Raw genomic sequence first — 16,889 nt, forward strand, 5'->3', positions numbered from 1 at the left:
GTCAGGCTGAATGAGTGTTGTGAAAGAAATACCTTGAGGATGTGGAGGAGTTTTTAGTAGAGGATTCCGAGGGAGAAGTGGATGGTGAGGAGAAGAGGGAAGAGATGTGTCCTTGCACGGGCACCATCAGAATTCTAGCGTTGGATGAGCTGGAGTTATTGGTTATGAGTGATGAAGAGAAGGAGGATGATAGAGGGAAAGACAAGATGGATGAGGATGTGTTTACTGGGGAGTTGGTGCATGTGGAATCCTAGGCATCATTTCTTGGACTTGTATTATAATTTTTTGGATGTTATCTTGTGGTATGATTTTGATAGCGTGGGCAATAATTAACTATCTCTTGGTTTGTAGGCTTGAGTGAATAAGAGTGAGCAATAAGGGAAAGCAAGAACTAGGCATCCGATGGGTTCTGTTCTCAATTAGAAAGGTAATTTGCAATAGTTTTCCAAGATTTGATTTGAAATTCAAGGGGTGGAACCCATAGGGAGCTGATAAGTTATGGGTAGGTCAAGAAACAATGGATGAGGGTTTAAGGGAGACTTTGTGGATGGTGACTTTGGATAACAGTCCTGGTTTGTCTGGGTAATGTTGGTGGAATTCTTCAATATATTCATCTGCAGAGAATTCTGTAGCAGGCAAAATCTTCATCAGTACCTTCATAACCCAACCATTGGACCCGGTATAAGAGTGAACAGTGGAACTGACAGTCAAGCTTTGAGTCAAGAATTTGAGCAATCTCGTACTGTTCTTCACCATCAACTTCAACTGGAGGTAGAGGAGGTTGGGTATGGTTAGGGATAGTATTGGTCTCCACAGGTTCAAGTTGGGAGGCATGGAATACAGGGTGAATGGAGCAGAGGTCCAATGGGAGTTTGAGAGTGAATGAATGGGATCCAGGCTGAGTGATGATTTTGAATGGTCCTAGGGCTTTTTCAGCAAATTTCACAGTAGGGTGAGTAGTTCTGATATGTTTGGAGCTGAGGTAGACTTTATCACCAACTTTGAAATCAGGGGCCAGAGACCATCGCTTGTCTGCTTGGAATTTGTAACAAGACTGAGCATAGGTGATCTCATCTCGAAGAAATTGGTGGAGCTCGTTGAGGTTAACAATGAAGTCACAGGCCCAGGTGGAAGCGATATCTCGTTCTGGATGCACGGTGATGTTGGAGTGGTAGCCTTTGTTAGCAAAGAATGGAGAGATTCTGGTGGAGGCATTGGGAGCATTATTGTAGGCAAACTCTGCAATGGGTAGTAAGGTATCTCAATTGTCCTGTTTATAGGAGCAGTAGATGCAGATGTATTGCTCCAGAGTTTGGTTAGCACATTTGGTTTGTCCATCAGCCTTCGGGTGATATCCAGAAGTGAAGTGAAGCTCCATATCTAAAGCTTTAGCAAGGGCACACATGAACTGGGAGACAAATTTGGAGCTGCGGTCAGAGGTTATGTGATTGGGAACGCCATGCTTAGCAAACACATGGGTAATGAATAACCGGGCAAGCTCCTTGAAGTTGATGGTGTCATGAGTAGGGATGAAAATTGCTTATTTACTTGCACAGTCAACCACTACAAGGATGGCTGTGAATTTGTTGGAACCCGGTAATTGTTTGATGAAGTCCATGGAAATGAAATCCCACAGGTGTTCCAGAACTGGCAAGGGTTTGAGTAAGCTGAATGGGCAGTGTTTAGGTGCTTTGTTACATCCGCAGGTGGTGCAAGATTTAACATAATGGTGAACGTATTCTCACATCTGTGGCCAGGTGTAATTCTATCAGACAAGTTCAAGAGTCCGATTTTGACCAAAATGATCTGCCAGGATGTGGTCATGATTGTTTTGGAGAGCATGGAGGCAGAGATCGTTGGAGTCCAGGACATAGATGTGGTTGTCAAGGTGTAGTAGTCCTGATTCATCTATGGACCACTGGGAGGGATTGGAAGAGGAGGATGCGAGTTGCAAATCTTCAGTTGCAGCAGAGTCCAATGGCTGTGCATTCTTGATATCAGTGTGAAGTTTGTCAATGTCCATGATAGCACTAGCATGTAAGACAGGGCCTTCAAGGAATGTTGCATGGAGTGAAGTGGAGAGTTGTTCTTGAGTGAAAACAGGTTGGAAATTATGAGAGTTGACTTGAGCATATTGACTATCCCCCTCTTTGAGGTAGATGTCCCATTGTCTAGTGAGGGCATCTGGTTTCCCACCAAGTTTACCTGGTTGGAACTGAATTACAAGGTTGAACTGGGATAGGAATTCAGACTAGTGCACTTGACATTGAGTAAGAACCTTGGTAGTAGAGAAGTATTCAAGGTTCTTGTGGTCTGTGATGACATCAATGGCTTCCATGGAGCCTTCAAGATAATGGTGCCAATATTTAAAAGCTTTAAAAATGGCTAGGAGTTCTTTATCATGCATATCATAGTTGAGTTCCATGCTGTGGAGGCTCTGTGACAAGAAGGATATTAGGTGGATCTCACCATCATCAAGGTAGATGGATAGGATGGCAGCAATGGCATAGTCAGAAGTGTCAGTTTCCACAACTAGTTGGCAGTCAGGAAGCCAGTGGGTAAGGATAGGTGCATGAGTAAAGGCTTGCTTCAACTTGTTGAAAGCGGATAGGCATTCATTGTCAAATTTCCATGGAGTACTCTTGCGAGTGAGTCATGTTAAGGGCAGGACAATCTCACTGTATTCATGAATAAAACAGTGGTAGAAGTTGGCAAAACCAAGGAAGGATTGAATATCCTTAACTTTCCATGGAACTGGCCAGTCAGTGATAGCCTTGACCTTGTCTTCAGACATGCATAAGCCTTCAGGTGAGAGGATGTAACCAAGATATTCGACGGAGTCCCGATGGAATTTGCATTTTGAGCCTTTGCAGTAGAGGCTATTAGCCCTGAGTCTGTGTAGGACTTTGCATACATGTCTTCAGTGTTCCTTGGGATTATCAGAGTAGATAAGGATGTCATCCAGGTATATGACAATGGATACATTGAGCATGTCAGAGAAGATGTTGTTGATGAAGTGTTGGAAAGCTGCAGGAGCATTGGTGAGTCTGAATGGCATGACACACCATTCAAAGGAGCCATAGCAGGTCTGAAATGCAATTTCCATTCATCACCCTCAGCTATGTGGACAAGGTAATAGGCATGTTGAAGGTCTAGCTTGGTGTAGAGATGAGCAGAACACATGGAATTGAGGAGGTAGGAAATGAGGGGCAGAGGGTAATGGTCTTTTTTAGAGATTTTATTAAGGCCACAATAATCTACACAGAGTCTAAGTTCACTGGTTTTCTTCTTGACAAACAGTACCAGAACTCCATGTGGAAAACAGGAAGGAGTGATGAAACCATTACAGACATTATTGTCAATAAACTTGCATAAGGCTTTTAGTTTGGATTCAGAAAGAAAATAGATAAGTCCGAGCAGAGAAATGGAGCCTTCCTCAATATTGATCTTGAGGTCATAAGGGTGATGTTCAGGGAGTTTTTCAGAAAGAGAATCACTGAATACATCAGCAAACTCATGGTACTCTGGTGAGACATCAGATAGATCAGCAGGCGCTGTGGAGGTAGCCTTGCCACTAACACTAGGCATAGAAGGCTGCAATGTGAACTGCTGAGCTCCTTCTTCTGCACAGGCTTGGACAAAAGCAGCAGCCAAAATAATAGATATCTTGGGGGTGGCCGAAGCACCAAAGAAAGGGATGATAGAGTAGGAGTAGATAGGCTAGTAAGGTGGTAGAGTCCATTGGGATCTTGATTTTGGGATGGGAGAAGAGGATTGGGATGATTGGATTGGACTGGAAGAGTCCAAGTGGACTGGCACATGTGTGTCAGCAGCCACTGATGAGCCTAAACTTCCGTGGCAACAGCAAAAACCAAAACTCTAGAGGAGTTCACAGCAAATAGTGTGTAGCGGCAATAAAGGCTTTGTTGTTGTGCAAGTGTTTCAGTGCACCTCTGTGCGATGAATTCCTCAAGAACACAAGTATACACTGTGACTTTTCAGTCAGCGAAGTAGTACCCTTAACGATCAAGTACTAGAAAATGTTGGCTGTAAGCCAGGAGGGGTCTCGATATACGAGAAGGAATAGAATCTGGTATAACTGGGAATACCAGCAAGCTGTGAACAAAGTGATGGTAATTAGCTAGTAAAGCCATGAGTGGAATTGGCAGAATTAATGGAAATGCCATCAAAGAGAAATACCATTTGGCAAGATAACAAATACTGTGACAGCAATAGATGAAGACTGTAGTCGAGAAACTGGTGGTAAAGCAAAGAGAGACTGGCTGATAGAAATATGATGAGAGACTAGCAGCAGCAAAACGATGACTGAGACTGGGCGAGGCTGATACTGAAACTATACTGAGATTAACAATGGCAAAACAAAACTTATACTGATTCTGAGTCTACATAGAGACTATCCTATACTGAAACTGACAGTCGGAGTGACTAGATTTTATTGTCTGTCTTCTAGTGAGTACAAGTGGTGATGGTGGTCGATAACGGTTGCGATAACTTATGTCTGGTAACTTGTTGTCTCTAGCTACTACTATTACACTAGCTTTTATACTACAAGTCTGGAATAAAATTAGAATACTTGAAATGAGTCCTTAGTAAGTCCTTAGTACATCAATTGGTAAGAAATGATACAAAATGCATGCTCCCAGAGTTCTAAAGTAACAGCACCCACATGGTTTTACTGCATATAGACTTAGTGATCAGAAAGAATTCTGTCAACATATGGACTCTTGGGCTGCTGTGTTGCTGCAGCAAAGTACACTGAAGGTAGTACACTGAAGTAGATGTGTGCAGCATTGTCTTGGCATTGTAACAGCATTAGTAAAGGGTGGAAAGGTCATGGTATTAAGTCTTTTGCCATGGAGTAGGTATTTTGACTGTGGCATTCTATTAAGTGATGCTTGATGCTGATGTCAGTGATGGCTGTGCTGAGTGATCAATGATAGTCCTAATTCCATGAGATCTGCAATCAGGTGCCTGGTGGCAATAATGAAGTGGTGCATATTGATGTGGAATACGAGTTGGGATGGATAGTTGGTGGTAAAAGTGGGTATTGCCATGATTGCAATTGTTGACTTAGGGAAAGTCCACTAAGTGGACAAGGCATTTATTATAATGCTAAAATCTGTGAATTCTGAGTGTACAGAGCCTTGAGGCTCATCATCATGGAAGTGCTTGAAGAAGAAACAACCAATAATGGTGAATGGAAAGTGATACTGTGCTTTACCCAGTCAATCAATGGATTGTAGTGGGAGAGCCAGTTGTATCCCAGAATGACGTTACAAGATGAGTCTAGATGAGTGACATAGAAGTCAATAGGAAGGATGTCTCTGGAAGAGAAATGGATTGAAAGAGAAATGGATTGAGAAATGTGAGATCTGATAGAGCCATCAAGAAGCTAAAGTTGGACAAAAAGAATAGATTTGGTGAGGAGATTGTGATCCTCAACATACTTTGAATTGACAAAGCAGTGGCTAGAGCCAGAATCCATGAGAGCAAGGAAACGAAGGATAGTAGAAATGGGAAAACCATCAGACTCCGATCCGGAGCTGACTTCAGAGGAGAGAGGGACAGTTAGAGAATGGTTGGAAAGAGTGGCAGCATTGAGGGTTACAATCTCTGATACACAATGACAGTCAATGCAACCCTATCCTAGTGCAGAGGATACAGGGTTGCTCTCTAGTTTTCCAATTCCAAGGGAACCGGTTCAATAGAGGCAGATGACTTAGGAGGGGAAGAAACAGCAGCAGCATGGACATGGGCAGAGGCCATGGCTTTGTGCTTGTTGCAATCTTCAGTCTTATGCTTACCTCCACAGAACATGCAGAGGTTATTCTTCAGGTGACGGTCCTTTTCTTCTTGAGTAAGATGGCCATCCTTGCCTAGCTTGTCAGCATAAGGCTTGGGGTTGGAAGGCAAGGAAGAGTTGTTGGAAGAAGATGATGGTGATCCCATAGAGCCCAAATTGGATGATTTTTGGCCTGCAGAGTTGGAGTTGAAAGCCAAAAAATTAGAACCCTTTGACTTATTGCTATGGGTGGAGGAGGAAGGGTTACTGCAATTTTCTTGGGATATCTCGGCTTTCCAAGTTCAGTAGCAAGCGTCAAGCTCCTGAGCAAGATTGCGCATATCGCAGAGGTTATCAGGCTTTCCATAGTGAGCCATATCATCCTTGATGTGGGAACAAAGACCATGATAGAAAGCATGGTGAAGGGAGTTGTCGCCATAGCCAATGATGGCAGCATACTGATTGAATTTGATGATATACTTCATGATGCAGTCTCCATCGTGCATCCAAAGGTTTTCGAGTTCATCTTTGGCATCTTCAATGGCATCAAAGGGGCCAAAGTTGGTTTGGAGTTCTGAAAGAAAGGCAGCATAGGAATATGCCCAGGCAGGAGGATTGTGGTGATTCGGGTGGAGGATATCTGGTTCAAACTAGTCGAGTGCGACACTGGAAAGGAAGGAGATGGCATAGTTGACTTTGGCCATGTCCGATCAGAATGCATTGGGACGGTCATTGAAGTTTAACTGGAGGGAGACAATGAAGACTTTGAGTTTTCGAGAGTCTGAACCATCAAAGGTATCTGGTTTCTTGACCTTGGTGCATACAGCATGTTGTCAATTGCCATTGACCATATCAGAGATGCTGTGGAGAACATTCATCAGTTGAATGAGGATCTGGACATCACTATTGGGAGGATTAGGATTGTTATCAGGATTGTTGTTAGGTTCTCCTCCAGGACCACCGGGACCACTGAGACTGCCAGGGCCACCAGGATTGGGTGGGCCACCACCAGGATTTTCCAATGGGCATCCACAGCCATTCATTGGCATATGAGAGGGGAAGTCTCTGTCTTCTGAACCTTGGTCGTCGTCATCATCGCGACCTTGGATGTCATCAAACAGAGATGTAGGTGAGTTCCATGGAGAGTCATTCCAATACTCGCCCCAGCTGTTGGATTCTGATTGCTGGGCTAGGAAGGGGTTAGGTGACCTGTTAGTGTCAGATTGCCAAGCAGTGAAACCACTGTGCAAGTAGGTCTCCCTACAGGCACATTGGGAAGGAGTGGAATCTGCTCCAAAGGAGAGCAGACCCTCCTTTGAGGCAGAGGCAGAGATATCCTCCATGGTATAGATTTGGTTGTTGGCTGTGGAGTTGGGGTTGGTTTCTGGAGGAAGGGTGAAGGTAGAAGACATGATTTAGATGAAAATTTTGACTCAAGGGTTTGAGTTCAAATGTACTGTTAGGATTGTGCCAATAGGATTGTGGCAGTAAGTGCACATAGCGGAATGCTGTGGGATGCATTAGGCATAGGCAAAGCTATTAGCAACATCACCCCTGAGCCAAAGCCCTAAGATGAGTATGGATGGAAGTCCATGGAATGATAGGGAAGGGTTGGGAGATAAGTCCACCAGATCAGAGTTCCGCAGACTGGAGGACAAGAGTTGACTGAGAGTCAGAGAGAGAGATTGGGCTGAACCAAGTTGATATTCAAACTGAGTATCTACAGTGTAATTCTAAGGCTTATATACTAGTTAGGAGTCTGATCTAGTTCCTACTCAAATTGGTCTACATTCTAGGGTTGTTGGAGGTTGTATTCTACCAGTTAGCAGCCAATGGAGTCTGATGACATATTCACTACCAATGTTGGACTATTGATAAATTACAATAGAGAGATGAAATATAAAATAGAATATGAAATAGAAACTAGGAATTGGAATCTGTAGGGTTCTGAAATGTGGTTTGTTGGATTGAGTGGAAGTTGAGTTTCTGTCAGCATGCTCGTTACAGAGTAAAGCATGTCAATTTATTAGATCTTGGCCTGCTTCATCAGAATATAACTGACCACTACCACAAAATCATCGCAAACCCAGACCTTGTCATTGGAGCAAATGCATCAGGAGTGACAGGAACATTTGACAGACATACATGGCATAATGAAACTGTTGCCAAAGCTGTACAGGAGTGGATACCCAAGATCTCATATTTCCATGATGCATTTGTTGTGTTCATGGAAGGGTGCCTGGAAACCTGGACACAATTCACATCAGAGTTTGAAGCTGGTGGTTTGATCAATAGACTTACTGCAGAGGAATGAGAAGCTGCATGAATGCCAGCAACAAATGACATCAATGAAGGTGCTCTTGGAACCCTCAGAATCACTATGTGTCGAAAACCCTGCCTAACCTTGCATCAATTCAACATGCACTTCATATACAATCAGAATAATATTCAAGAATGGATGGACAAGCATCTTACCAATGATGATCTTGTGTATCTTCGCCAGCAGGCCCAGAAGTTGGATGAAAGCAAACCAGAATTAAAGTGAAAGGCTGAACAGGTGCAAGCAGATGAAGCAGCAGCAAAAGCGAAGCAGGCAAAAGTCATGGAGCAGAAAAAGAAGAAGAATGAAGCATTAGAAAAGCTTCAGAGTGTTGTTCTTGTGCTGGAGAAAGACCAAATCAGACAACTCAGTGTCAAGGCTACTAAGGAGCAGCTTGACATATACCATATTTCTGATTCAGCCATTCCAATAAATGCATGACTGAACAAATCAGGACCAGAAGGACAAAAAGAGCAAGTTGAAGCTCTTTTGGCAGTGGTGGCCTGTATGCATGCACAGGGTCTAAGTAATCCAAGATTGGACACATCTGATGGGGTTCTTTGAGCTCTTGAGGGCTCATCTAACATGGTGATTGTTAGCAGAACAAGCCGATGTGCTAACCTTCTACCGGTCAACAGACCTTACCTGTGCATGCAAAGTCACGTCAATACTCAAAGTTTCTACCTGATTCACTTAGCTATAATTTTAGGACACTTATAGAATATACTAGAATAATTGTACAGGTATAAAAGCCTCATAGTTGTACCGCTTTATAGATAGATTATCCTTCCACTTACTCTATTGCTGCTAATAGGTTATGGGCCCTGGCCATAACTGAATTCCAATGATAACATACACACCCTGCATAGACTCGCTATCAATCAATCATGTCCACCAACACTTTCTCATCCACTGCGAAACTTGGTGAGTACTTCGCCAAGCTCCCTGCATGCAAGGCTGATGGCACGAACTGGATCTTCTTTCGTGACTGCTTCCTTTTTGCTGTCGATGCTGTGGGTCTGAGCGACCATTTTGAGAATGTCATGACTGCAACAAAACTGACTATGCCAGCTGTGGTAGATCCCAAGAATCCCACAGCAGATGAGACAAAGGCAATGAACGAGTACGTGAAGAGGTGCCAGATTTGGAAGTCTGAGCAGGCTGTAATCAAGCAGGGAATTGCCTCAGTCATTTTAGATTCATTATTCTTGAAGGTGAAGGGCAAGGCAATGGCAAAAATGATGTGGGACAAGGTAAAGTCAGAGTATGAGAAGAAATCGAAGATGGTCACAGTTGATCTGCACCGGAAGCTCCAGGATGAGCGATGCGCAGAAGGAGGTGATGTGAAGACTCACCTCACAAAGCTACAGTCCATACGTGAGGACCTCATTGTGATGGGAGCAGACCCAGGTGACGATAACTTCATCGCAATAGTCCTTGGATCACTCCCCACCTTATTTGAAACATATCTCTCTACACTTACAGGTGCATCGACACTCTTTGGCAAGGCTCTCAATCCTGACATGGTGCTACAGGGCATCAATGATGAAGCAGACTGACAGAAGGTCAGGTCAGTAGGGAAAGGTGAGAAGGAAGCCACATTCTACAGTGGGAACAGTGGAAAGAAGTCGAGAAAATCAGTGGAGTGCTATAACTGCCACCAGAAGGGACATATGGCAAGAGATTGTTGGGCGAAGGGAGGAGGAAAAGAAGGCCAAAGCCCAAGAAAGGGCCATGGACAAGTGAACATGGCAAAGGCAGACAAGGAGTTTGATGCTGCATGGTTTGCAGAGGAAGAAGATGTTGATGAAGAAGACTTCTCGGATCTACCACTGCTCCAGGATGTCAGCGATAGTGAAGATGAGGACAGTGATGATGAAGCTGATAAATTAGACATTAGTACACCAGAGCTCATTGGAGAAATAACCTCACTTACCTCTGGGAACCTTGCAGCAGCCGTTGCTGACACAGAGCACGAGTATGAAGTTGATATCTTTGACTCTGGCGCTACACAGCATATGACACCATCACATCATCAGTTGATGAACTATATGGCTATCAAGCCTCGAGGGATAATGGCAGTGGACAAGAAGAAGTTTGAAGTGCTTGGGAAGGGTGACATGCATATCTCAATTCCTAATGGGAAGAAGAATCAGACGACGAAAGTCCTTGTTAAGAATGTACTCCATGCACCTAATCTCAGAGTTACACTCCTTTCTGTTGGTCACATCACCCAGGCAGGCTATTCCCTTGATTTCAAGGACGAGGAGTGCTGCATCTTCAACAAGAAGCATCACCAAATCGGATCAATACCTCATGTCAATGGGCTATACAGACTCCGTGTACTGGTTCCCCATCCAGAAGCCTATCACATTGATGATGGACCACATATTGTGACATCAGATGAATTGCATTGTCTGATAGGTCATCTTCCAGTCAATGCAGCAAAGAAGCTTGTCAAGGATCAATTAGTTGATGGTCTAGAACTTGATGAAGAAAGCCCTACCTCGAAGGATCAATGCCCATCATGTCTACATGATAGAATGACATGGAAAGCAGTATCCAAGTCTAGAGAAAATGACGTATCAGGGAGAGTAGGTGATCAAGTTCACAGTGATGTGTGGGGACCAGCAACCATTGAGACACCCCAGCACAAGAAATATTATGTCACATTCACAGATGATGCATCATGCTACTCCATTCAAAAGATGAGATGTTGCAGTCATTTAAGGATCTTGAGGCAAGATGGGACAAGGTACATGGTATCAAGATAAAAATATTGCATTCAGATGGTGGAGGAGAGTACAAGAGTCATGACTTCGATGACTACCTAGCTGAGAAAGGAATCCAGCATTGCTTCACAGTCCATGACACACCCAAACACAATGGAGTCACTGAGAGACTCAATTGCACACTCCTTGAAAAGGTTTGAGCCATGCTCCATGCCGTGGGACTGCCGAATAACTTGTGGGACAAGGCACTGAAGCATGCAATTTGATTGAAGAATCGGACATCATCAAAGGCCATTGGTGGCCGAACACCATACAAGGTGTTTCACAGATTGAAGCCTGACTTGCAGAATATCCATGAGTGGGGCTGCAAGGTCTGGGTACATGTTGAGGATGGTTTGAAGCTTGAAGGACGTGCTTGCAAGGGTTGGTGGCTTGGTTTTGACCAAGATAGTAATGGCCATCAAATTTATTACCCAAATAATCATTCTATATGCGTTGAATGCAGCGTCAAATTCCCAGAAATGTGCAGAAGCAAAGGGGGAATACATAGAGTGCTAAATGAGGGGGAGAATGCAGCAGTTAGTGATGAAAAGAAGATGGAAAACATCCAGCATGCACCTGCATCACTCAAACCAACACCTCTTTCCCTACCAGGTTCCCCACTCACCACACCATCAAACACCCCTCCATCAAGCCCAATGTTGAATCTGATACATCCAATTGTGCCACGGTCTCATGGTCATTGAAGCAGCAGAAAATCATGGTGCTATCCACCACTGAAGCAGAGTATATTGCTCTGACTTACACTGCAAAAGAAGCCATGTGGTATCATTACTTCCTGGCTGAATTATTCAGACCAATCTCTATTCCATTCATCATCTATAGCAATAATCAGTCTACCATATCACTCACACATGCCGAACTCGGACAGTTCCATGCTTGTACAAAACATATTGATATTCGATATCATTTCATCTATGAGAAAATCCAAAAAGGAACATTTGAAGTCATCTATTGCCCGACTTCCGAGATGACTGCCAACATCCTAATGAAGGCCCTAGCATCATTCAAATTCAAGCCCCTCATTGAAGCTCTTGGACTGATTCCAGCTTGAGAGAGTGTGTTAGCAGAACAAGCCAACATGCTAACCTTCTACTGGTCAACAGACCTTACCTGCACATGCAAAGTTGTGTCGATACTTGAAGTTTCTACCTGATTCACTTAGCTATAATTTTAGGACACTTATAGAATATACTAGAATAATTGTACAGATATAAAAGCCTCATAGTCATACCACTTTATAGATAGATTATCCTTCCACTTACTCTATTGCTGCTAATAGTAATGGGTGATTTTATTTACATGTCAGAAGATGAAGAAGATGGGAAAAGCTAGTGGATTGACAGGCAAGATAGCAATGAATACATACAAATAGGCTAGATATTATGTATTTGGGGTCCTGAAGTGCAGAATGTCCATGGTAGATGTGGTCAAAGATGAAGGAAATGGCATGAGTCACAGTGAGTGGTGGATCGATACTGGTTTCAATTTCTTGGTGGCTGTATGCCTAGTCAGCTGCCATGAGCCCAATAGGCATTGCGGCTCCCCATGTGCACAGGCACTGGTCAGACTAACCTTGGCAGAGTTTGAAAAAACTTAGTGGATTTTCCATTCCTCTCCCACTGTTCCACTGCCTACTTATTCCCCCTGCCACAAATTGAAGCATCATCTTGCCTGCTTTTTCCAGTAGTGCATGCGGGCCCCCTCAACTAGTGTACTAGCTTCTGTAATATTACTGACTATGCAATGTACTGTTGTTAAGTGCATATTTTTTTGAATGCTTAGCTTGTGAACAAAGTGAACTATGGCTGTACTATCCTAGTTTCAATCAGTAAAAATACTAACTGTACCTAAATGTCAAAGTTCAAAGGAAAGAAGAAGAATGCTCTAGTGACAAGATCATAAAGACACCAAAGATCGGGTTTGCCAAGACCAAGACTCAATCATCCAAGAGAAAGGGGCAGAAAGACAACTAAAAAAAAGATCAAGCTCACCAAGACCAATGTTGGGTTTTGCTGATGAGAAAAATATTGGGGCAGTGAGGCATATCATCCTGCTAGTACCAACCTACTGTTGATGCCTTCACAGTTATGACCCAACAGAGTAAATATATTAGAGTAATTGGTTGATGTAACTGATGATGGCATTTTCTGTCATTCCCATTATTTTCCGGAAGCACTATAATACAGTAGCCTTCTATCAGCTGCTGAGATTAATGATACATCATTCTATTACAGCATCCATTTCTTCTCAAACCTGCTTTTCATTCACCACATCCAAGTACCTACCTTGTCAACTCCAAGATTTACTTTCTACAAAATTTTATCTATCCATACATTCTCCAACACTTCACAGATTCTCACTAAGTAGTCCAATTCACTTGGTAAACACATCTAGCACTACACCTCATTTCTCAAAATAACACTAAAGCAAGTCTCACACCAAGCCTTCTTATCCCTCTCAAAAAATGTACCCTCATCAAACGGCTGCTCGCAGCCTTCACATCTAAAACAGCCCCAGCACCACTTACGGCCCATAGCCTCAACAGCCCCCTCGTCCCACTCCCTGATACTCTTCTTGCATCGAGAGCATTTGGGCATACGCAGTCGAACATGGCAAGCTTCGCAGTATGCATAGCCCCTGTAGACCATGAACTCTGAAGTCTGGGTATCCGCTGAAAAGGAACGTTCACCACCAAGACCTGGAAAAGGGTCAGCAACGCAAAATGTTAGTTGACTGAGCCTACTCGCCTCCGCTAGCAGATAGAAATGGATCACCGCACTCTGCACAGAAGAAGTGCTGTGCGTGATACGTGCGCTTGCCTCCCAGTGCGGAATCATCCAGCGATATGAAATGTTCTTCGATGATTGGTGTATGACAGTGGGAACATTTCGGAGCAAACGTCTGAAGAGAACGTTAGAAAGACGAACTTGAGAAAGACACTGCTTACTGACCTCGTAGAAATCTAGATGGCAATACATCTTCCCATCTCGTTCATATGAGCTGACATGTTCCAAAAGTTCGCTGCAAATGGTGCACTTGAAGCATTCAGGATGCCAGCGTAATCCTCCCCCTTTATCACTATTGGATGCGGTAACCAGCCGTCCAATGATTGGCAGCCTACAGCCGGCGCACGAAAGCTTACTCCGGGGAACCCTAGGAAGCTTCGAAGTCGTAGTGGAAACGTTCGTCGTCTGTCGAGCAGGAGACGGGGCATTTACACTAATTGAAGGAGTCTTGTCGTCGTCATCGCCAGGGATGATGATCTGCGGAGGTGGGGGTGCTCCTCCAATTGTAATGGTGGGCGGAGAAGAATCCCCATTTATTGAAGGTGGCGATGGCCTTCGATTGATTGAAGGACTCCGACCGCGAGGTTCATCTTCGCCGGGGAGAACAATCTTCGGTACGGCAGGTGAATCATCTGGTAACACAATTTGGGGAGCAGTCGGTGAATCTGGAAGGACAATCCTTGGGGCCTCTACTTTGGAAGCAGACGCCTCGACTGAAAAATCGCCGGCGCCACTATCACTTCCACTACGGCTAGTACGCATGGTTCGTGGCCCGCCTCGTCGACCGACAACAGAAACCGGTGGCGGTTCATCCAAATCAATGTCAAGAGCCAGTTTTGGTTTGGGTCGCGTTGGAGAAGGATGTCGGATACGAGGAGGTTGGGTTTCAGTGGGCGGCAAAGGAGATGTCGGTTGAGATTGAGGAGGGGGAAACGAGGTGGTCCGTGGTGGTGGCTGCGGACGCGTCATTCCTGACGAAGACGTAGAAGGTAGAGGTCGGGTCGAAGACGTATCATGATGACGCGTCGGAGACGACGACGGAAGAAACGGTGAGGTAGACTGTGGCTTCGTGTCCTTCTGTGGCGATGTTGGTAACGGGAACGTCTGGGATTTCGTCGGCGACGATTGACGTGATACTACAGATGGAAGCGGGCGCGTCGGTGAACTGCTTCTCGGAAGAGGCTTCGTAGGACTGTGGTCGCGTGACGGCACAGACGTTGGAGGCAAAGCTCGTGTCGGCGAGCTACCCTGCTGTGGAGCTGGACTAGGCAACTCTCTCCTGCCATTAACTTGGGATTGGAGTGGGAATACAATGGAAGCAGGTCGCCCATTTGGGAAGGACGACGTTGGAATAGGACGAGTGGGTGAGGGGGACGAGGGCGGGACCGGCGACGAAGGGGCGGGAGGACAAGGCAACGACTGCTGACGTACCGGAGAGGGCGGGAAGGAAGACGTCGGGACCGGCCGACTAGGAGAAGAGGCAAGTGGATACGGCATACTCTGCTGTCTGACGGGAGTAGGCGGAGGCGGAGGCTGGGTGTATGCGTATGTCTGGTATGAACTGGGAGATACTGGGGTGGGTGGAGATCTGGTCTGGTATTGTTGTGCAGGCTGGGTTGGAGCCTGGTAGACCTGTCCATTCACGGATATCGTCGAAGGGCGCAGCGATGGAGGATGAGCTGCCGCAAAAGACTGAGATCGTGAGTTAACGAGTGGCTGTCTCTGAGGCTGATACACAGAACTACTCTGTTGATAGCCAGGCTGCTGGTACCCAGTCTGTTGGTATTGTCCTGGAGGTCGAGGTAACGGCCCACCCCAGATATCCATAGCCGCCATCCTCATTGTGAGGCTTTGCTGCCCTGGAGGTAGCACTGGTTGTTGTTGCTGGGGTTGCTGGTTAGTAATCACGAATCCACTCGAGGTCGGGGGCTGACGGGGTAGAGGTCTGGACGACATACTGTAACGGACAGTAGGGGGACTGAGGAGGATGGTTGAAGTTCAAGTAAGGAAACCCCTAGTGACTAAGCATGACATCACTCGCGCGTCCTAACCCTAACCCCAAAGCTACAGCCCGCCGAGTCTGTTAGGAGATTACACGTGGGCAACCTACTAAGTCTCTTGCCATCGTATCAAACCAACCTTTTCTGTCGCTCGCCATGCCTCCGCCTCACTACGACTTTCTCATCAAAGTATGTTCTTTCTTTCCTTACTCCCTCTTTCTGACCATCCTTTGCAGCTGCTCCTCATTGGCGACTCTGGTAATTTCGCCGAACGAAATAACAAAGGTCGCCATATCTAACAGCTTTTCAGGCGTCGGCAAATCCTGTCTCCTACTCCGTTTCTGCGACGACCAATGGACTCCTTCCTTCATTACCACCATTGGAATCGACTTCAAGATCCGAACTATCGAGCTCGACGGCAAACGCATCAAGCTCCAAATTGTCCGTCGATTTCCTTCTCCGTCACGCCATTTCTTATTTCTCTTTTCCACAGTGGGATACTGCAGGACAGGAACGATTTAGAACCATAACCACTGCATATTACCGCGGCGCTATGGGTATTCTACTCGTGTACGATGTCACGGACGAGCGGTCTTTCAACAGTGCGTCTCCCTTTTTTCCGCTCTCCAATTCCATTATGCATCTAATATCCACAGACATCCGTACTTGGCACGCTAATATCGAGCAGCACGCCTCCGAAGGCGTTAATAAGATTCTCATCGGCAACAAGTCTGACTGGGTCGACAAGAAAGCCGTCACTGAAGAGCAAGGGCGAGAACTGGCCGACGAACTGGGCATCAAGTTCATGGAGACCTCTGCCAAAGTCAACGAAGGCGTCGAAGAGGCATTTTTCACATTAGCACGGTCAGCCTGTTCGCCTTACAGCGCCTTTCTACCGTCTCACATTTCCCTAGGGACATAAAAACCCGTTTGATCGACACACAGGATCAAGGCGGCGACGCCGCTGGTGGTCCCTCAACCGGTTCAGTCAGAGTCAACAACCCCTCCGCTACTAGTACGACGCAGGGCTGCTGTTCATGATTACTTTGTCACATACCATATCAGTCGTCTTAATGATGACCACTATCCTGTTCCCATCATTAAATATTCATTCACTTTAGTATGGTCTTTTTTTGGGTTTCTGTATCAATCGCAAATGGACATATCACATTGGAATAGTCAAGC

The 16,889-nt window shown here is 45.2% G+C and overlaps 4 protein-coding genes across 4 annotated transcripts; 3 read left to right on the forward strand and 1 right to left on the reverse strand.

Moving 5' to 3' along the window:
- Window positions 1-9,031: 9,031 nt before the first annotated feature.
- EV420DRAFT_1234633 (uncharacterized protein) lies at window positions 9,032-9,424 on the forward strand (the record flags this gene model as incomplete). The annotated part of the gene is made up of 1 exon (XM_060466571.1): window positions 9,032-9,424. A coding segment is annotated over one exon (393 nt), but the record flags the coding sequence as incomplete, so codon positions are not given.
- A 909-nt stretch (window positions 9,425-10,333) lies between these two features.
- Window positions 10,334-10,807, forward strand: EV420DRAFT_1228987 (uncharacterized protein; the record flags this gene model as incomplete). Its single annotated transcript, XM_060466530.1, has 1 exon — window positions 10,334-10,807. A coding segment is annotated over one exon (474 nt), but the record flags the coding sequence as incomplete, so codon positions are not given.
- Window positions 10,808-13,314: 2,507 nt separating this feature from the next.
- Window positions 13,315-14,466, reverse strand: EV420DRAFT_1277255 (uncharacterized protein; the record flags this gene model as incomplete). The annotated part of the gene is made up of 3 exons (XM_060468017.1): window positions 13,315-13,616; window positions 13,693-13,819; window positions 13,870-14,466. The coding sequence occupies 3 exons, from the start codon at window positions 14,464-14,466 to the stop codon at window positions 13,315-13,317; spliced, it is 1,026 nt and encodes a 341-aa protein (XP_060325282.1).
- Window positions 14,467-15,769: 1,303 nt separating this feature from the next.
- EV420DRAFT_1573460 (rab-type small GTP-binding protein) lies at window positions 15,770-16,835 on the forward strand. Its single transcript, XM_060474382.1, has 6 exons — window positions 15,770-15,893; window positions 15,941-15,962; window positions 16,015-16,145; window positions 16,198-16,306; window positions 16,361-16,568; window positions 16,619-16,835. The coding sequence occupies exons 1-6, from the start codon at window positions 15,861-15,863 to the stop codon at window positions 16,743-16,745; spliced, it is 630 nt and encodes a 209-aa protein (XP_060325283.1). The 5' UTR covers window positions 15,770-15,860; the 3' UTR covers window positions 16,746-16,835.
- The last annotated feature ends 54 nt before the right edge of the window (window positions 16,836-16,889 follow it).

Source organism: Desarmillaria tabescens (genome assembly GCF_030435595.1).
Source record: "Desarmillaria tabescens strain CCBAS 213 chromosome Unknown EV420scaffold_52, whole genome shotgun sequence".
In the NCBI taxonomy this organism is placed as follows: Eukaryota; Fungi; Basidiomycota; class Agaricomycetes; order Agaricales; family Physalacriaceae; genus Desarmillaria; species Desarmillaria tabescens.

What these genes read in the sequence shown, in the direction of transcription:
- EV420DRAFT_1573460 (XM_060474382.1), top strand. Translation starts at nt 15,861, where the DNA reads ATGCCTCCGCCTCACTACGACTTTCTCATCAAA. An exon ending in GCTCCTCATTGGCGACTCTG is followed by an intron (nt 15,963 to 16,014) that starts GTAATTTCGCCG and finishes ACAGCTTTTCAG; the next exon opens with GCGTCGGCAAATCCTGTCTC. An exon ending in GCATTTTTCACATTAGCACG is followed by an intron (nt 16,569 to 16,618) that starts GTCAGCCTGTTC and finishes ACATTTCCCTAG; the next exon opens with GGACATAAAAACCCGTTTGA.